This window comes from Triticum dicoccoides, chromosome 5A (genome assembly GCF_002162155.2).
Source record: "Triticum dicoccoides isolate Atlit2015 ecotype Zavitan chromosome 5A, WEW_v2.0, whole genome shotgun sequence".
Taxonomy (NCBI): domain Eukaryota; kingdom Viridiplantae; phylum Streptophyta; class Magnoliopsida; order Poales; family Poaceae; genus Triticum; species Triticum dicoccoides.
The window spans coordinates 423,617,570-423,638,686 of NC_041388.1; the positions used below are offsets into that span (position 1 = coordinate 423,617,570).

The following is a 21,117-nucleotide window of genomic DNA, read 5'->3' on the forward strand; positions in this document are numbered from 1 at the left end:
GCCCCTCCCCTCCCCAACACCTCTCCTCCTCCGCGTGAGCTTGGTGAAGCCCTGCCGGAGAATTGCCACTCCATCACCACCACGCCATCGTGCTGCTGTTGGAGCCTTCTTCCTCAACCTCTCCCTCTTCCTTGCTAGATCAAGGCGCGGGATACGTCACCGGGCTGCACGTGTGTTGAACGCGGAGACGCCGTTGTTCGGTGCTTAGATCGGATTCGACTGCGATCTGAATCGCTACGTGTACGACTCCTCCAACCGCGTTCTTGCAGCACTTTCGACTCGCGATCTTCAAGGGTATGAAGATGCACTCCCTTCTCTCTCGTTGCTAGTTACTCCATAGATTGATCTTGGTGATGCGTAGATAAATTTTAATTTCTGCAACAATCCCCAACAGGAGCCAATATGTGTATCTAGATCCCGCTATGGTTATTGGCCGGAGAGATGTCTCGGTCATGTCTGCATGGTTCCCGAACCCATAGGGTCTACACACTTAAGGTTCGGTGACGCTAGAGTTGTTATGGGAAATAGTATGTGGTTACCGAAGGTTGTTCAGAGTCCTGGATGAGATCCCGGACATGACGAGGAGTTCCGGAATGGTCCGGAGGTGAAAATCGATATATTGGACGAAGGGTATTGGAGTCCGGAATTGTTCCGCGGGTACCGGGTGACGACCAGCATGTCCGAAAGGGGTTTCGGAGGCCCCGGCAAGCGTTGGGGGGCCTTATGGGCCAAGGGGAGGGGGCACATCAGCCCACTAAGGGGCTGAGCGCCCCTCCCACCCCATCTCACGTAACCTGGAGAGATGGGGGCGCTCCCCTAGGGCAGCCACCCCTCCCGGCTTGGGGGGCAAGTTTCCTAGGGCTGGGGGCGCCCAAACCCATCTAAGGTTTCCCCTGTGGCCGCCGCCCCTACCCTAGGGAAACCCTAGGGTGCCTCCTCCTTCTCCCTTCCCCCTATATATAGTGAGGGAGAGAGAGGGCAGACGCACCCTTCCCCTGGTGTAGCCCCTCTCCCTCTCCTACACCTCCTCCTCCTCCGTAGCGCTTGGCGAAGCCCTGCCGGAGAACCACGAGCTCCATCACCACCACGCCGTCGTGTTGTCGGAGTTCTCCCTCAACTTCTCATCTCCCCTTTCTGGATCAAGAAGGAGGAGACATTCCTGGGTTGTACGTGTGTTGAACGCGTAGGCGCCGTTGTTCGGCGCTTAGATCGGAATTGACCGTGATCTGAATCGCTGCGTGTACGACTCCACCAACCGCGTTCTTGTAACGCTTCCGCTTAGAGATCTTCAAGGGTATGAAGATGCACTCCCTCTCTCTCGTTGCTAGTATTTCCTAGATTGATCTTGGTGACACGTTGGATTTTTTTTGAATTATTGCTATGTTCCCCAACAGTGGCATCATGAGGTAGGTCTATGCGTAGATTCTATGCACGAGTAGAACACAAAGCAGTTGTGGGCGATGATTTCTTCAATTTGCTTACCATTACTAGTCTTATCTTGATCCGGCGGCATTATGGGATGAGGCGGCCCAGACCGACCTTACACGTACGCTTACGTGAGACTGGTTCCACCGACTGACATGCACTTGATGCATAAGGTGGCTGGCGGGTGTCTCTCTCTCCCACTTTAGTCGGATCAGATTCGATGAAAAGGGTCCTTATGAAGGGTAAATAGCAATTGTCATATCACCATTGTGGTTTTGCGTAGGTAAGAAACATTCTTGCTAGAAACCCATAGCAGCCACGTAAAACATGCAACAACAATTAGAGGACGTCTAACTTGTTTTTTCAGGGTATGCTATGTGATGTGATATGGCCAAAAGGATGTGATGAATTATATATGTGATGTATGAGATTGATCATGTTCTTGTAATAGGAATCATGACTTGCATGTCGATGAGTGTGACAACTGGCAGGAGCCATAGGAGTTGTCTTAATTTATTTATGACCTGCGTGTCAATAAAAATGCCATGTAATTACTTTATTTTATTGCTAACCGTTAGCCATAGTAGTAGAAGTAATAGTTGGCGAGGCAACTTCATGAAGACACTTTGATGGAGATCATGGTGTCATGCCGGTGACGATGGTGTTCATGCCGCGCCTCGAAGATGAAGATCAAAGGCGCAAGATGATATTGGCCATATCATGTCACTTTATGATTTGCATGTGACGTTTGTCATGTTTACATCTTATTTGCTTAGAACGACGGTAGCATAAATAAGATGATCCCTCACTAAAATTTCAAGAAATTGTCCCCCCTAACTGTGCACCGTTGCGAAGGCTCGTTGTTTGGAAGCACCACATGATGATCGGGTGTGATAGATTCTAACGTGTCGGATTTCGGGTTCCGGCAGACCCCTGAGGTTCGAACACTAGGGTGCGCGCGGAGATTTCGCCTCCTACCTACCTGCACTCCTCCGCCTTGCTAGGATCTAAACTAAGGAAAGAACAACACAAGAGACACAGGGTTTATACTGGTTCGGGCCACCGTTGTGGTGTAATACCCTAATCCAGTGTGTGGTGTGGTGGATTGCCTCTTGGGCTGATGATGATGAACAATACAAGGAAGAACAACCTCGCGAGGGTCTGTTCTTGGCTGGGGCGATGAACTGCTGGGAGGAGTTCAGTCACCTTTCTCTCTCTCTCTTTCTGATCGAAACCCCTCTCTGAGGAGCCTCCTTCCTCGAACCCTCTCTCTCCTTCTCTTCTTCTTCGAACCTCTCAACCTCTGAACCTCTCTTTGCTCTGTGGGTGGCTGGTCCTATTTATAGAGGCCCTGGTCCTCTTCCCAAATATCGAGCGGGAAGGGAGCCAACAATGGCGGGCTAATTTGAAGGGGGACATCTAGTACTAGCTACCCTGACAAAGTAGTCTTCGCATGCACAAAGCTCTGGTGATGACGCCATCTCGGGCTCCACGATGACCTCCATCTTGCAGTCCTCATGGTCTTGGTCTCGTTGCACCAAAATGGCAACCTTTGCCTGATGCCTCAGTACTCCGCGGCTGCGCTTGCCCCCCTTTGCACCAAAGAGGAAAGGAGGACACTGCGCGGGCTGGCACCCGCCTGGCACCCTCGGTCGTCATGGCTTGCGTCACAGGCACCTCGTGAGGTACCCCGCCTTGATCTCTCCGCCTCCTCGTGAGCCAGCCTGATGAGGTCATGCCTGAGGGAGCTCCGCGTCGTCCGCCCCGCGAGGCTTGGCCCCTCGCGAGGGTCTTGGGTTTGTGTTGGTGAAGATGGGCCGCGCTGGGCCCCCTTTGAGCCACGCCGCAGGCCGCAGGCAGGCAAGTCTGGGGACCCCCATTCCCAGAACGCCGACAGTAGCCCCCGGGCCCAAGGCGCGCCCGGACTTGGCCGTGCAGGGAGGCGTAAGGGCAAGAGCGAAGCGCCGCGGGCCCTAACAGCCTGCGGCCTTGGGCGCCGCGTGGCGGTTGATTGGACGTGGGCGCCTCCACTTCCCCATGGCGCCTCGGCAACTACACGGACTGGACAAGTCCCTGCATGCAAAGTGGGTCATGATTACCTGCAATCATGGAGGTCGGCGGTTGGCCTTCGCCGGCCATAAGTACGGAACAGCGCGCGCCCTTCCAGTCCATCCCTCCTTGCTTCTCCTTCTTCCCGATCCTTGCTCCGTCTTGCTGCGATGGCTCCGATCCACCGGTTCTCGATGGCACAGAAGGGAAAGGCTCCCTGAGAGGAACCTGGCCCACTCCCGCCAAAGAAACAGCTCGCCCCCCATGGCCCGGACGAGGGGGCCCTTCAGGTGGTGTCGAGGCCTTGGTGCGAGCGGGCGCCGCCAGGGTTCCCGCTTCCATTGTACGCCCTTGTCGAGGGCCCCGAAGGAGCTGATGCTGACCGCCACGGGCGGCGCCACCGTCGGCGCCGACGGGTCACGAAGGTGTGGGTCGTCCCCCCTGGGGTCCACACTGAGGGCTCCTCCCAAGAGTTCGTGCTCCACGTAGCCATTCCTCTTCAGTCTTGGATCCGCCTCCCTTCTTCGCCTCCATCATCCCGCAGGGGGAGCCCCTAGAGCTCTGGCTGCAGCATGCCGGCTGCAGCACCCTCGCGACCGAGGCAGAGGTCGCGGTCGTTGCCCCGGGCGAGGTCTTCATGACTCAGGGCTGGAGAGAGATCGCCCAGGTTTGCAGGGTAAGGGGCGTCTTCGCGGTCCACTTGGATTACGACGGTGCTTCGGTGATGCACTTCAAGGTCTTCGATGCGAGCGGGCGCCGGCTGGAGTGCTGCCCCGGGGAAGGTGGCCAGGACCCTGTCGCGACAAGGACTGGGCCCGCCAACCGCTCCCTTGGCGGCTCCTCAGGCGGTGGAGGCGTCGGAGGTTCCAGCGACTCCGGCGAGCTCTTCGCGACTCCGGAGACGAGCGACGACAGCTACGAGCCCCCGAGCCGGCGTCGCTCCTAGAGCAGGGCGGGCTCGTCGGGCCGCCGCCGACTCTGATCTGGATGGGGTTGGCGTCGGTGCTTGACGGCCCACTGTTGATGATGGTGTCTTTTGCAGGGACGCGTGTAGTTTGTGTCCCTTTAGGATCTGTTCCCTGCGAGGAATCCAAAACGCGTCCCGTGGGGGCTTGTAAGGTGCCTGTGATCCTGTTTTGTTAATATAACCCTTGTCGTAGAATTGCGCGAGTTGCTCATTCCGTCTTATCTCAGTCCTCCCTTTCGAACCTCACGAGGGCTTGGTGCTCTGCGCTGACAGGTCCTAGTCCCAAGGCGGCTTCAGCCATCGCTGGTATGCTAGGTCGCGATGTCGTGGTCAAGGCCAGGAGGTGAGCGACCCGGAGTCCGGTAAGAGCCCCTGAGTCGTGATGCTCAGGAGGTCCCCTTTGGCGCCCAAGCAGCCGTTGTTTGGTGAGAAAGGAGAGCGGTGCCGCTAACATGGGATAGCATTAGGTGCGGGGATGGTGCCACGGTAGCTGGCGCTTCCGGGTGATGACTTATCTCGAGGATCAGGGGCCGCTCTCTGGTGTGTTGCCGGGGTCGTGCATCGGCAGGCGCGAGGTTGCTCGGCGAGGTCCTCGTGTGTCTCTCCCCTCTCGCCTTTGCTCCCCTTTCTGCTCTACGTCCTCGGGTCCCGGCCCTCGAGCGAGTCTCAGCCGTTGCTGGTATGCCAGGTCGCGATGTCGTGGTCAAGGCCAGAAAGTGAGGGCTGGAGAGCCAGTAGGAGCCCTGAGTCGCGATGCTCAGGCACCCCCCCTTTAACGTGCAAGCGGTTCACACGGACGAGAGCGAAGGAGACACCGCAAGGGCCTCGCCTGACGTAGCTCCTTCAGGAGGTCCTGCAGGTCCATCATAGAAAAAACAAGGGGTTGTCATGACAATTGACAGTCAGCCATTGGTTGCTTCTGAGGGGTAGTGAGGCACTGAAGGCTTGACGAGGTGACGCTATGCGGGGCTGCTGCGGCCACAGCTCAGCCATCCAGCTTTGTCGATGTTGTAGGGACGGACCCGTGCGCAAGCGTCGTGCTGTTTGGGAGCAGCTCCGTTAGTTGACGTCAGCTGAGCAGGCAACTAGGTAAAACACATTAGCCGCGAAGGAGTGGATTCGTTCAAATAGATGCTGGGAATACGGACATCACTGGGTCAGGCCCGAGCGACTTGGGGGTCATGCAGCCCGAGGGGCGCCCCCAACAAGGTAAGCTAACAACATGGAATAAAAAAGGGATACACGTCGCAGGGACAGACCCACGCGGCCTGGGAATAATGCAGCCCTAGGGGGGCGCTCCCAGCTAGAAATAAAACTCGAAAGATGTCACCTGATGATGTTGAGGACGAAGGAGCGTTGATGTAGCAGGCTCGGTGGGCTGCGGGAGCCGATCCTCATGAGCCCCCAGGCCCAGGGGCCTCGGGAGGCTCCGGAGGCGCTGGCGGCTCCTCGCGGGCCATCTCCATCCCTGCCAGGGCTGCGAAACGCCTGGCCTCTCGTGCCTCCGTGATGCCCCTCATGAGGTGTTGGTACGTGTCAGCCGCGTTCGGCAAGCCGTAAGGCATGCGAACATAGCTGTGGGATGGGCCTCCACAGCGCCCCACTCACGAGGGCCAGAGGCACTCCAGAGAGGCGACTCGGTTGAGCCCTGGTATGTCGATGCAGACGCCCAGCCCACCATCCTCGCCTGGATGGGGAGCCACTGCTGGTAGGCGGCAGCCGCCTTTCATGACTCTTGACTCCTGTAGCTCCTGAATGGCCTTGTTGATGAACTCCTGAGGGTCTGGATCTCCTTGCCTTGCTCCTTCTTGAGGGAAACGTGCTTCGAAACACGCCTCCATGTGGTGCCCAAGCACCTCCCTCGTGACCCTAGCTAGGTCGGTGGCCCTCCAGGGGAGAGCCCCCGAGCCCTGCCTGAGGAGGGCGCCGGGCGCGCTTTCCTATGCGATGGAAGGAGGTTCCCCCTGGGTAGGCGAGGGGCCTGCCTCCTGAGTGGTCGGGCCGGACGATGTCTTCTTCTTCTTAGGGGCGGTCTCGGGAGGCCTCCTGCTTCCACGATCCGGGTCTTCCAGTGACGCGGCCTGAAAGGCTCGTTCCAGGGAACACATCGCGTCCTTCTCTTCACAGGGCACCGTCATGACTCCGCCGCTTCCTGGCATCTTGAGGACGTTGTAGCCATGGTGAGTTACGGCCATGAACTTGGCCAGCGCTGGGTACCCAAGGATGGCGTTGTACGGCAGGCGAATGTGAGCGACGTCCAAGTCGATGAGCTCGGTGTGGTAGTTGTCGCGTGCCCCAAAGGTGACAGGGAGGCGGACCTGCCCAATCGGGACCGTGGAGCCGTCGGTGATACCGGAGAAAGGCTTGGTTGGCTGAAGCTGGCTGTAGGGCACTTGGAGGTTGTTGAATGTCTCCACGGAGAGGACGTTGAGCCCTGCCCCGCCATCGATGAGGGTCTTGGTGACCACCACGTTGCTGACGATCGGGGAGCAAAGCATCGGGAGAACTCCGGCTGTAGCCGCACACTTGAGCTGATCTGCTGAGCTGAACGTGATGGCGCATGCCGACCACCTGAGAGGGCGCGTGGCTTCGAGCCTGGGAGGACTGCGTTCACTTCGCGGGCGAACTGCTTGAAGATGCGCTGAGAGGCTGGGGCTTGTGCCCCGCCCAGGATGCAGGCGATCGCAGCGCGGCTCCTGGAAGCCCCCAGCCCCCTTGTCCTGGTGGCGGTCCTCGTTTCTCCTTGGCTGCGGCGGCAACGGTGGGAGGCCTGCGTTGCCTTGCGGGCGATCCTCGCGAGGCTGATCCCTCCAGTCTCCCTCACGAGGCTGATCTCTCTAGCCTCCCTCACGAGGCGGGTCTTGCCAGCGATCCTCGCGAGGTTGATCGCGCCACCCTTGGCGTGGGCCACGGTCTTCCCAGCATCCTGCGTTCCTTCCTCCTCCTCGACCGTAGCCCCGGTCACTGCGGTCAGGGCGACGGCCGATCCTTCCTTCTTGCACGGCTCGGAGCTCTTGACATTCGTTGGTGTTGTGGGTGTGGAGGTCGTGGTACACACAGTACCGGCTGCCCTTGGAAGGTTCGGGCTGATCTCTGCCTCGCTTGATGTCTAGTTCTGCCGCGAGCACGGCAGCCCCCTTGCACTTCACATCCTTGGCCTTGGGCTTCTTCTCTTCTGGGTCTGTGGCAGGCAGCTCGAGGAGGGAGAGACGCCCTTCCTCGGTCCTGGCACACTTGGTTGCCAGGTTGAACAGCTCCAAGGAAGTGCAGAGGTCTTCATGCATCGCCAGCTCCTCCTTCATCTTGACGTTGCGCACGCCGTCGGAGAAGGCCGAGATGATGGCCTTCTCAGTCACCTTGGGAATCTTGAGGCGCGCGTTGTTGAAGCGCTGGATGTACTTCTGCAGGGTCTCCCCAGGCTGTTGCTTAATGCGGCGCATGTCGCTCACGGCGGGTGGCCGGTCGCGAGTGCCCTGGAAGTTGGCGATGAAGCGGGTGCGCATCTCGTCCCAGGAGGAGATTGTGCCTGGAGCCAGGTTCAGGAGCCAGGTGCGGGCCCCGTCCTTGAGCGCCATGGGGAACCAGTTCACCATGACCTTCTTGTCTCCGTTGGCAGCTTCGATGCCTAGCTTGTAGAGCTGGAGGAACTCCGCAGGGTCAGCCGTGCCGTCGTAGCGAGGAGACAAGTCTGGTTTGAACTTGCCGGGCCACGCGACGCTGTGTAGCTCGGCGGTGAAGGCGCGGCAGCCTGCTGTGGCCACGGGAGGCCTTGGATGACGGGGAGCTTGGTCTTGCATGTCCCCGCGCGCTGCAGCTGGGAGCAGCGCGGGGTCTTGATGTGCGGGAGCAGGAGCATGGTCGCGACGTGCTGGAGCAGGGAGCGCCCGGGCAGCTTCTTGCGGGCGAGGGACTTCTTGACAGCTCTGCTCTTGCCGCGCTGGCGCCTGACGGAGCGGGTTCCGCCCAGGGGCCATGCGCCTTGGAGCCATGGCGCCGTCCTGAGGAGGAGGCGGCCGGGGTGCGGTGCAGCAGAACGGACGGCGCAGGAGAGCCCCCTGCGGCGCGGACGAGCTCGGTCACGTGGTCGAGCCATTCTTCGTAGACGTCGTCGACAGGATGGTAGCGCAGGAGCTCGTTCGCCGCGATGAGTGCAGCCCGAGCCTTCATGGGCACGCGGAGCGCGCGGGACGAAGAACCAGCTGGGGCGAGCGAGGGAGTTGCGGTGCGGCCGTCTTGCCGCACGGACGGATGTTGGGACGATGCTTGCTGCTTGTCCCCTGCCGGGCCGGTGGCAGCGTTGACGGCAGGTGACGGGAAACGGCGAGGATGCCCGCCGACAGGGGCCATCTGGGCGACGCAGGAAGCGAGTGCGGCCCGGCGCTCGGCGCGGGCCCGATGAGCGTCAGACATGGGCGTGATGGTCGGAGGAGAACGGGGTGGTGGAAGAAGAATCCTGGCGCACCCCTACCTGGCGCGCCAAATGTTGGATTTCGGGTTCCGACGGACCCTTGAGGTTCGAACACTGGGGTGCGCGCGGAGATTTCGCCTCCTACCTACCTGCACTCCTCCGCCTTGCTAGGATCTAAACTAAGGAAAGAACAACACAAGAGACACAGGGTTTATACTGGTTCGGGCCACCGTTGTGGTGTAATACCCTACTCCAGTGTGTGGTGTAGTGGATTGCCCCTTGGGCTGATGATGATGAACAATACAAGGAAGAACAGCCTCGCGAGGGTCTATTCTTGACTGGGGCGATGAACTGCTGGGAGGAGTTCAGTCACCTTTCTTTCTCTGTCTTTCTGATCGAAACCCCTCTCTAAGGAGCCTCCTTCCTCGAACCCTCTCTCTCCTTCTCTTCTTCTTCGAACCTCTCAACCTCTGAACCTCTCTTTGCTCTATGGGTGGCTGGTCCTATTTATAGAGGCCCTGGTCCTCTTCCCAAATATCGAGCGGGAAGGGAGCTAACAATGGCGGGCTAATTTGAAGGGGGACAGCTAGTACTAGCTACCCTAACAAAAGTAGTTTTTGCCTGCACAAAGCTCTGGTGATGACGCCGTCTCGGGCTCCACGATGACCTCCATCTTGCAGTCCTCATGGTCTTGGTCTCGTTGCACCGAAATGGCAACCTTTGCCTGATGCCTCAGTACTCCGCGACTGCGCTTGCCCCCCTTTGCACCAAAGAGGAAAGGAGGACACTGCGCGGGCTGGCACCCGCCTGGCACCCTCGGTCGTCATGGCTTGTGTCACGGGCACCTCATGAGGTACCCCGCCTTGATCTCTCCGCCTCCTCGTGAGCCAGCCTGACGAGGCCGTGCCTGAGGAAGCTCCGCGTCGTCCGCCCCGCGAGGCTTGGCCCCTCGCGAGGGTCTTGGGTTTGTGTTGGTGAAGATGGGCCGCGCTGGGCCCCCCTTTGAGCCACGCCGCAGGCCGCAGGCAGGCAAGTCTGGGGACCCCCGTTCCCAGAACACCGACATAACGCTCGAATACAACGGGCGTAAGCCAGATTTACACATGCAAAACACTTAGGTTGACTTGACGAGCCTAGCATGTACAGACATGGCCTCGGAACACGAGAGACCGAAAGGTCGAACATGAGTCGTATAGTAGATACGATCAACATGGAGATGTTCACCATTGATGACTAGTACGTCTCACATGATGATCGGACACGGCCTAGTCGATTCGGATCATGTATCACTTAGATGACTAGAGGGATGTTTATCTGAGTGGGAGTTCATTGAATAATTTGATTAGATGAACTTAATTATCATGAACATAGTCTAAATTGTCTTTGCAAATTATGGTGTGGATTTATAGCTCGCGCTTTAGCTCTTTGTTTTAATACGTTCCTAGAGAAAGACTATGTTAAAAGATATTGTAAGCAATTGTGCGGACTAGGACCATAGTCTGAGGATTGTCCTCACTGCTACATGGAAGGCTTCTGTCCTTGATGCACCGCTCGGTGTGCCAACCCCTCTGGCGTCGTCTGTGGATGTTGTGAACATCTAGTAGACATGTTCTGATGACTACCTGATAGTTTAGTGTGCCATGCTTTACGGCTTAGAGTCGGGGATCCAAAAGCGTTTTGAACGCCATAGAACATATGAGATGTTCGAAGAGCTGAAATTGGTATTTCAGGCTCATGCCTGATACGTCTCCGTCGTATCTACTTTTCCAAACACTTTGGCCCTTGTTTTGGACTCTAACTTGCATGATTTGAATGGAACTAACCCGGACTGACGCTGTTTTCAGCAGAATTGCTATGGTGTTATTTATGTGCATAAACAAAAGTTCTCGGAATGACCTGAAACTACACGGAACATCTATTCAGAAATAATAAAAAATCCTTGCAAAAGATGAAGACCAGGGGGCCCACCACCTGTCCACAAGGGTGGGGGGCGCGCCCCCTACCTCGTGGGCCCCCTGGAGCTTCTCTGACCTCAACTCCAACTCTATATATTTGTTTTGAGGGAGAAAAAATCAGAGAGAAGAATTCATCGCGTTTTACGATACGAAGCCGCCGCCAAGCCCTAAAACCTCTCGGGAGGGCTGATCTGGAGTCTGTTCGGGGCTCCGGAGAGGGGAATCCGTCGCCATCGTCATCATCAACCATCCTCCATCACCAATTTCATGATGCTCATCGCCGTGCGTGAGTAATTCCATCGTAGGCTTGCTGGACGGTGATGGGTTGGATGAGATCTATCATGTAATCGAGTTAGTTTTGTTAGGGTTTGATCCCTAGTATCCACTATGTTCTGAGATTGATGTTGCTATGACTTTGCTATGCTTATGGCTTGTCACTAGGGCCCGAGTGCCATGATTTCTGATCTGAACCTATTATGTTTTCATCAATATATGAGAGTTCTTGATCCTATCTTGCAAGTCTATAGTCACATATTGTGTGTTATGATCCGTTAACCCCGAAGTGACAATAATCAGGATACTTACCGGTGATGACCGTAGTTTGAGGAGTTCATGTATTCACTATGTGTTAATGCTTTGGTCCGGTACTCCATTAAAAGGAGGCCTTAATATCCCTTAGTTTCCATTAGGACCCCGCTGCCACGGGAGGGTAGGACAAAAGATGTCATGCAAGTTCTTTTCCATAAACACGTATGACTATATTCGGAATACATGCCTACATTACATTGATGAACTGGAGCTAGTTAAGTGTCACCCTATGTTATGATTGTTACATGATGAACCACATCCGGCATAATTCTCCATCACCGATCCATTGCCTACGAGCGTTCCATATATTGTTCTTCGCTTATTTACTTCTCCGTTGCTATTGTTACAATCACTATAAAATACCAAAAACATTACTTTTGCTACCGTTACCATTACTATCATATTACTTTGCTACTAAATACTTTGCTGCAGATATTAAGTTTCCAGGTGTGGTTGAATTGACAACTCAGCTGCTAATACTTGAGAATATTCTTTGGCTCCCCTTATGTCGAATCAATAAATTTGGGTTGAATACTCTACCCTCAAAAACTGTTGCGATCCCCTATACTTGTGGGTTATCAATGCCCGTGTTGAAAGGTTGAGACCTCTGACAAGACCTTTGCCTACAAGATGGAGGCGAATAGCTCAACCAGTGAGCATGTGCTCAGAATGTCTGGGTACTTCAATCACTTGAATCAAGTGGGAGTTAATCTTCCAGATAAGAGAGTGATTGACAAAAATTCTCCAGTCGCTATCACCAAGCTACTAGAGTTTCGTTATGAACTATAACATGCAAGGGAAGATAATCCCGGAGCTGTTCGTTGTGCTTAAGGCCGTAAAGGTAGAAATCAATAAGGAGCATCAAGTGTTGATGGTTAACAAGAGCACTGGTTTCAAGGAAGGGCAAGGGCAAGAAGGGAAACTTCTTGAATGGCAAGCCAGTTGCCACAATAGTATATTTGATATATGTGTGTTATTGATGTGTACCTTACTAGTACTCCTAGTAGCACCTGGGTATTAGATACCGGTTCAGTTGCTAATATTGGTAACTCGAAACAAAAGCTACGGAATTAACGGAGACTAGCTAAGGGCGAGGTGACGATGTGTGTTGGAAGTGTTTCCAAGGTTGATGTGATCACCATCGCATGCTCCCTCTACCTTCGGGATTAGTGTTGAACCTAGATAAATGGTGTTTGCATTGGTGTCTGCGTTGAGCATGAACATGATTAGATCATGTTTATTGCAATACGGTTATTCATTTAAGTCATAGAATAATGGTTATTCTGTTTACATGAATAATACCTTCTATGGTCATGCACCCAATGTGAATGGTTTATTGAATCCCGGTCGTAGTTATACACATGTTCATAACATTGATGCCAAAAGATGTAGAGTTGATAATTATAGTACCACTTTCATGTGGCACTGCCGCTTAGGTCATATTGGTGTAAAGCGCATGAAAGAACCTCCATGCTAATGGACTTTTGAAGTCACTTGATTTTGAATCACTTGACACATGCGAACCATGCCTCTTTGGCAAGATGACTAAAACCCTGTTCTTTGGAACAATGGAACGGGCAAGTGACTTGTTGGAAATCATACATGCTGATGTGTGCGGTCCGATGAGTGTTGACGCGCGCGGTGGATATCGTTATTTTCTCACCTTCACTGGTGAATTGAATAGATATGGGTATATTTACTTAATGAAGCATAAGTCTGAAATGTTTGAAAAGTTCAAGCAATTTCAGAGTGAAGTTGAGAATCATCGTAACAAGAAGATCAAGTTCCTTCGATCTGATCAAAGGGAAAGTATTTGAGTTATGAGTTTGGCAATCACTAAAGACAAGGTGGAACCGTTTCACAGTTGACGCCGCCTGGAACACCATAGCATGATGGTGTGTCCGAACGTCGTAATCGAACCTTATTGGATATGGTGTATGATGTCTCTTACCAATCTACTGCTATTTTTGGGGGTTATGCATTAAAGACAATTACATTCACTTTAAGTAGGGCACCATCTAAGTCCGTGGAGATGACACCGTATGAACTATGGTTTGGCAAGAAACCAAAATTGTTGTTTCTTAAGGTTTGGGGCTACGATGCTTATGTCGATAGGCTTCGGTCGGAAAAGCTCGAACCCAAACCAGAAAATTGTATCTTCATAGAATACCCAAATAAGACGATTGGGTATACCTTCTATCTCAGATCTGAGGGCAAAGTGTTTGTCGCTAAGAACATGTCCTTTCTCGAGAAAGAGTTTCTCTCGAAAGAATTGAGTGGGAGGAAGATAGAACTTGATGAGGTTGTTGAACCTTCACTTCAACCAGAGAGTAGCGCATCACAGAAAGATGTTTCTGTGGCACTTACGTCAGTTGAGGAGAAAGCTAATGATGATGATCATGAAGCTTCAGATCAAATTACTATCAAACATCATAGGTCGACAAGGGTGTGTACAACTTCTAAGTGGTAACCCTGTCTTAAAGGTCATGTTGTTGGACAACGATGAACCTATGAGCTATGAAGAAGCGATGGTGGGCCCGGATTCCAACAAATGGCTGGAAGCCATGAAATCCGAGATAGGATCCATGTATGAGAACAAAGTATGGACTTTGGTGGACTTTCTCGATGATCGGCAAGCCATTGAGAATAAATGGATCTTTAATAAGAAGACAGACGCTGATGGTAATGTCACCATTTATGAAGCTCGACTTGTCTCACAGAAGTTTTCGACAAGTTCAAGGAGTTGTCTGTGATGAGACTTTTCTCAATCATAGCAATGCTAAAGTCTGTTAAAATTGTGTTAGCAGTTGCTGCATTTTTCATTTACGAAATCTGGCAGATGGATGTCAAAACAAAGTTCCCTTGACGGTCTCCGTGAGGAAAGGCTGTATGTGATACCACCAGAAGTTTTCGTCGATCCTAAGGATGCTAAAAGGTATGCAAATTCCAGCGATCCTACTATGGATTGGAGCAAGCATCTCGGAGTTGGAACATACGCTTTGATGAGGCGATCAAAGCATTTGGGTTTATAAAAAGTTTGCAAGAAACTTGTATTTGCAAGAAAGTGAGTGGGAGCACTACAACATTTCTCATAGGTATATATGGATGACATATTGTTGGTCGGAAATGATGTAGAATTTCTAGAAAGCATAAAGGGTTGTTTGAATGTAGTTATTCAAAGGAAGACCTGTGTAAAACTGCTTACATGTTGGGTATCAAGATCTATAGAGATAGATCAAGACGCCTGATAAGACTTTCACAGAGCACATACCTTGACATGATCTTGAAGGAGTTCAAGATGGATCAGTCAAAGAAGGAGTTCTTGCCTGAGTTGTAAGGTGTGAAGTTAAGACTTGAAGCTCGACCATGGCAAAAGAAAGAGAAAGGACGAAAGTCGTCCCCTAGGCCTTAGCCATAGGCTCTATACGATATGGCATGCTGTGTACCGCGATGTGCCTTGCCACGTGTCTGGCAAGGGGGTACAAGAGTGATCCAGGAGTGGATCATTGGACAGCGGTCTAAATTGTCCTTAGGAATAAGGAAATGTTTCTCAGTTATGGAGGTGATAAATAGTTCGGCATAAAGGGTTACATCGATGCAAGCTTTAACACCTATCCGGATGACTCTGAGTAGCAAACCGGATACGTATAGTGGAGCAACCATTTGGAATAGCTCCAAGTGGAGCATAGTTGCAACATCTACAATATGAAATCGAGATTTGCGAAGAACACACGGATTTGAATGTTGCAGACCCGTTGACTGACACTTCTCTCGTAAGCATAACATGATCAAACCCTAGAACTCATCGAGTGTTAATCACATGGTGATGTGAACTAGATTATTGACTCTACTAAACTCTTGGGTGTTAATCACATGGCGATGTGAACTAGATTATTGACTCTAGTAAACTCTTCGGGTGTTAGTCACATGGCGATGTGAACTATGAGTGTTAATCACATAATGATGTGAACTAGATTATTGACTCTAGTGCAAGTGGGAGATGTTGGAAATATGCCCTAGAGGCAATAATAAAATGTTTATTATTATATTTCCTTGTTCATGATAATTGTCTATTGTTCATGCTATAATTGTATTAACCGGAAACCATAATACATGTGTGAATACATAGATCGTAATATGTCCCTAGTAAGCCTCTAGTTGACTAGCTCGTTGGTCAATAGATGGTCATGGTCTCCTGACCATGGACATTGGATGTCATTGATAACGGGATCACATCATTAGGAGAATGATGTGATGGACAAGACCCAATCTTAAGCGTAGCACAAGATCGTGTAGTTCGTTTGCTAAAGCTTTTCTAATGCCAAACATCATTTCCTTAGACCATGAGATTGTGCAACTCCCGGATAGTATAGGAATGCCTTGGGTCTACCAAACGTCACAACATAACTGAGTGGCTATAAAGGTGCACTACAGGTATCTCCAAAAGTGTCTATTGGGTTGGCACGAATCAAGACTGGGATTTGTCACTCCGTATGACGGAGAGGTATCTCTGGGCCCACTCAGTAATGCATCATCATAATGAGTTCAATGTGACTAAGGAGTTAGCCACAGGATCATGCGTTACGGAACGAGTAAAGAGACTTGCCATTAACAAGATTGAACGAGGTACGGGGATACCGACGATCGACTCTCGGGCAAGTAACATACCGATAGACAAAGGGAATTGTATACGGGATTGATTGAATCCCCAATATCGTGGTTCATCCGATGAGGTCATCGTGGAACATGTGGGAGCCAATATGTGTATCCAGATCCCGCTATTGGTTATTGGCCGGAGAGATGTCTCGGTCATGTCTGCATGGTTCCCGAACCCGTAGGGTCTACACACTTAAGGTTCGGTGATGCTAGAGTTGTTATGGGAAATAGTATGTGGTTACCGAAGGTTGTTCAGAGTCCTGGATGAGATCCCGGACATGACGAGGAGTTCCGGAATGGTCCGGAGGTGAAGATCGATATATTGGACGAAGGGTATTGGAGTCTGGAATTGTTCTGGGGTACCGGGTGACGACCAGCGTGTCTGAAAGGGGTTTCGGAGGCCCCGGCAAGCGTTGGGGGGCCTTATGGGCCAAGGGGAGGGGGCACATCAGCCCACTAAGGGGCTGAGCGCCCCTCCCACCCCATCTCACGTAACCTGGAGAGATGGGGGCGCCTCCCCTAGGGCAGCCACCCCTCCCGGCTTGGGGGGCAAGTTTCCTAGGGGTGGGGGCGCCCAAACCCATCTAGGGTTTCCCCTGTGGCCGCCGCCCCTACCCTAGGGAAACCCTAGGGTGCCTCCTCCTTCCCCGTTCCCCCTATATATAGTGAGGGAGAGAGAGGGCAGCCGCACCCTTCCCCTGGCGCAGCTCCCCCCCCCCCTCTCCTACACCTCCTCCTCCTCCGTAGCGCTTGGCGAAGCCCTGCCGGAGAACCACGAGCTCCATCACCACCACGCCGTCGTGATGTCAGAGTTCTCCCTCAACTTTTCCTCTCCCCTTGCTGGATCAAGAAGGAGGAGACGTTCCCGGGTTGTACGTGTGTTGAACGCGAAGGCGCCGTTGTTCGGCGATTAGATCGGAATTGACCGCGATCTGAATCGCTGCGTGTACGAATCCACCAACCGCGTTCTTGTAACGCTTCCGCTTAGCGATCTTCAAGGGTATGAAGATGCACTTCCTCTCTCTCATTGCTAGTATCTCCTAGATTGATCTTGGTGACACGTAGGATTTTTTTTGAATTATTGCTATGTTCCCCAACACTGACATGATACTAGAGTGCATGAGAAGCTTGATAACAACAACAGGCTCTCAGCCATGACTAACACACTCTGATGTGCGACGTTAGGGGCGACAAGCGGGTCACGACTAGCGATATGATGCGTCCAACCGATGCCATGTAGAAAAGGAGACTGGCGACCGTGGAAGGCGGAAAGTTAAACACACCTAACCATTGCACGAGTAATGTGCAAAAGACCCACCTAACTGTTAGGCATGACAGGAAGGGGGACCAGATGTGCAAATAAGTTCTCTCGTGGGCCAGTGGTGCGCTTAAGTCCAAAAGATGCCATTTAGGAGAATAAGTACTCCTACTATAGTCGCATGTTGTGTTACCATGGATCAATATTTTCTACATTTACGCCACCACGCCTCTGGAGAAGAGACACCTACGACCGGGAACATCGTCCAGAGCAGGAAGGGAGACCCCCCCAGGATGAGTGATGCTTACTAGACCCTGGTGCACACATGTAGGGGTGCAGCGTATGCATCCGCGATGTCCACGATATCAAAAGGTAAACAAATCATTGTTAATTTGATAATTGTGGTAATGCAAAAACAATCAACACGGATGGTCATAGACTTCGCGGACGCGTCGGCCTACATTCGTACACGCAGGTGACCGAGAGGGAATGTTTCTTTTTGGGTTCCAACTATACCAAGGCATCTCCAATGCAGACCCTCAAATCTCTTGCATCCGTCTAAATTGAGCGGTCTAGACTCCACAAGCCATCCAATGGTGTCCTGCATCCGTCTGCGGACTAGTCTGGACTTACCCTTTCTTGCAAACCGAAACCAAACTAGCGGGGCTTTGCGGGAGTTCGGACACCAGCCACGTATAATTCTAACACCTATGGCCCACCCAAAACTGAGTTGCAGCCAACGCTTTTGGAGCTGGCCGCATTGTATTGCGGCCACTTGAAGCAACTCATCGGATGGTGGCCAAGTGATGTGGAAATCTCCGAGCAAGTAAATTTTGATATGTGTTGATCATTGGCTGGATATGCAACTTGTTGGCCGTATGTGCTCTATTGGTCATTTGGCCAGATCAGACATGCAACTTGTTGATAATGTTTTACTTTGTAGCATTGTCGTGTGTGCAATTTGTTCTTGAAGTTATAGAAGAAGAACTTTGTCGTCAAGCACTCTTTGTTGAAGTTGAATGGACAACCCACGTGGAATGTATTCATTGTCAACTCCGCCAAGACTGCCGGCATGGGCACCGAGGAAGAAACGGGTGATCCAACCGACCCAACAAAAGGGCCGACAATGAAGGTTAGAAGAGGGTTCTGGAGAAAGAAATGAGAGGAGGAGAAGGCAAAGCGAGAAGGGGTGGCGGCCAAGATGACAGAGAGGTTCGAGAAAATCTTGGCGAAGAAGGAGGAGGTATGTGTCAAGCGCTTCGGCATCAAGAAGGCATGTAAGGACGAGAGGTTAACATGTTGAAGGTGGCGATCGAGAAGAAGCTCAAGCTTTTAGAGAAGAATGTCATACTTGAAGAGAAGAAGGTTGAGATTGCATCCGCTTCGAAGGAGGCTTAAAGACGGGGGATTTGGATGACGATGTAAGGATGACCATGCAATCCGTCTGCCATATGACGTTGAAGCGCACTAAGGATCAGCCGAGAAGGCGGCAGTGGTAGGGTGAGTGTGGAGGCTCGGATTGGTGGTCTGGTAAGGCAGAAATCAATATTTTCTTTTTTGCATGGGCTGCCGGACTAGTATTTTTCTGCGATCAGGCATGTGAAAACTATGCAAACTTGTCTTTTTTTTGGTTGTGATCGGGCACTATATGGTCGGATTTGAGTTTTAGATTGGCCAGGTCTATTTTGAATGGCCGACTTCTACATCACGGTTCACGAAATGGTCCTTATTGATCCGCAACGTGTTTGACTTGGGGTCGGCGTTCGAGATGCACTAACCACAGGTTGGTTGGAGGGTATGCGTTAACGACGAGGCAAGTAGAGGTACTAACAAAAATAAGACGACTGAGACGACCGATTCAGCTGCAAACAAACATGCCGGGTAGCGCACGGAAGGCATGTAGGTTGGCCAAGCAACCTGCCGGCTGGTGTGACTAATAAATCAACATTATCTTGGATGAGACTGATTGAAATCAACTTTATCCTTGATGTGACTCATTCAAAGCATCATGATTGGGACACATAAAACTTTTTTAATCAGCATGAACAGAAATTAAAATTTAGCCAAACCTTGGCCATTTGGCACCTGCGTGCTAACCAGAGGCAAAGGGGATCGATCAACTAGGAGGTCGTGCATATACGTAGGTACTCTTGGACTTGTGATTCTACTTGTAATTACATCACGCCGGTCCATGGTCACATCGCTGGCTGCGCTCATTCCAGACCGCCGTCGTCGGAGCCCACGGCCCCCGCGCACCATGCCGCCGGCCACACAATAAAACCGAGCCGGAGGCCTTGCTGCGCGCGCGCGGCCGCGCCACTCAACGACGATTGCCGCTAGAACTAAACTAACATACAGCTCGTGTCCATTGGCTGGCACCGGGATAGCGAGCTACTCGAGGCGCAGCATGCGCCTGAGGTCGCGCGTGGCGGCGTCGTTGACGGCGGCCGCGGGCTTCTGGAGCGGGAACTGCGGCAGCGGCAGCGAGCTCGGCTCGGGGGACGCGGCGGAGAACGCTGGGCCGGCGTACACTTCCACCGCGGGACGCCTCGCCGGAGCGGCTGCAGACGTCACCTTCCCGTACGAGGAAGAAGAAGAAGAGGAAGGCCGCCCATGGTGTCTCCGGCCGGTCGTGGAGGCCGATGGAGGGGGAGACCTCCTGGCGGTGCCGGGGTTGCTGGGCCTCCGGTGCGCGTCGCGGATCCTCTGCGGCTGCGGGTGCAGGATGTTGTGCGGGCGGAGGACCTCGGTGGCCATATGAACGGAGATGGGCGATCGGAGAGAGGGGGAATGGGGAGTGGAGAACGCGGTTGATTGCTGTGTGGGAATGGAATGCGGGTGAGTGTGGGTATTGTAGGGGCGGGGGGAAGGAGAGGGGGGAGCGGGTGAAGTGAAGACGCGTTGTCTAATCGGCCGACTTGGACGACTTCCTCCCAGTTTCGGTCCTGCCACGGTAGGTTTGGTTGGTCCGCGCTTCGGTTGCATGTTCCCGCCGGCTTCGTAGGGTCGCTTTGTTGTTCCCTTTACAGGTTCCACGTTTTCCTTTACTCATAATTGATTTCTTACTAGTAGCTCACACCCAGAGGGGACGTGGACAATCTTCTGACAGAGCAAATGAAGCGAAATTTTGGAAATCTATCTGGTCGATCAAAGCTCCTCATAAGATGAAGATTGTGTTCTGGCGTTTCGCACATAATTGCTTGCCTTCCGGTGAACAACTTCTTCAGCGTCAGGTTCCAGCTCTAGCAAATCGTTGTTTCTATTGTATTGTAGACCAAAAAGTATCGAACACATCATCTTGTTCTGTCCCCCATGCTCATACCATCTGGGATGGCGTAAAATCTTCTTTCAATATTAATTTGTGCCGCTCTACCACACAGTGGCTATTTGACTTCCTTCACGGGTCTTCCGATCGGGAAGCCATCGTTCTTGCGGCAACGATATGGCACATATGGGAAGCCAGAAATGCAGCAAGAAATGGAGCTATTTATCACATCCACGTGTTTCTACTGCAAAGGTCCGTACTTATGTTGATACTAATGCATTTATACAATCCAATACCTATTAATAGACGTGAGACTCATGCTTCTAGCTCTTGTTGGTCCCCGCCACCGGCAGGTCCTGTTCTAGTTTCTTCTGATGCTGCTATTTTTGTTAATCTCAAGAAAGCTGGTTTGGGTGTGGTGGCTCTTGATCATGATGGAATTTGCCTCGTGGCATGTTCTGAATAATAAAACTGTCGATTTCTTTAGTCAAGACCGCAAGGGCCTGACACACCATCACACTGTGCTCGTGCCGTCCGCCGTCCGCC

General features: G+C 52.5%; 1 protein-coding gene across 1 annotated transcript; it reads right to left on the minus strand.

Annotated features, from left to right (window-relative positions):
• Nucleotides 1-19,272: 19,272 nt before the first annotated feature.
• On the minus strand, nt 19,273-20,160 carry LOC119302015 (adenomatous polyposis coli protein 2-like). Its single transcript, XM_037579028.1, has one exon. The coding sequence runs from the start codon at nt 20,061-20,063 to the stop codon at nt 19,698-19,700; it is 366 nt and encodes a 121-aa protein (XP_037434925.1). The 5' UTR covers nt 20,064-20,160; the 3' UTR covers nt 19,273-19,697.
• Between the last annotated feature and the right edge of the window lie 957 nt (nt 20,161-21,117).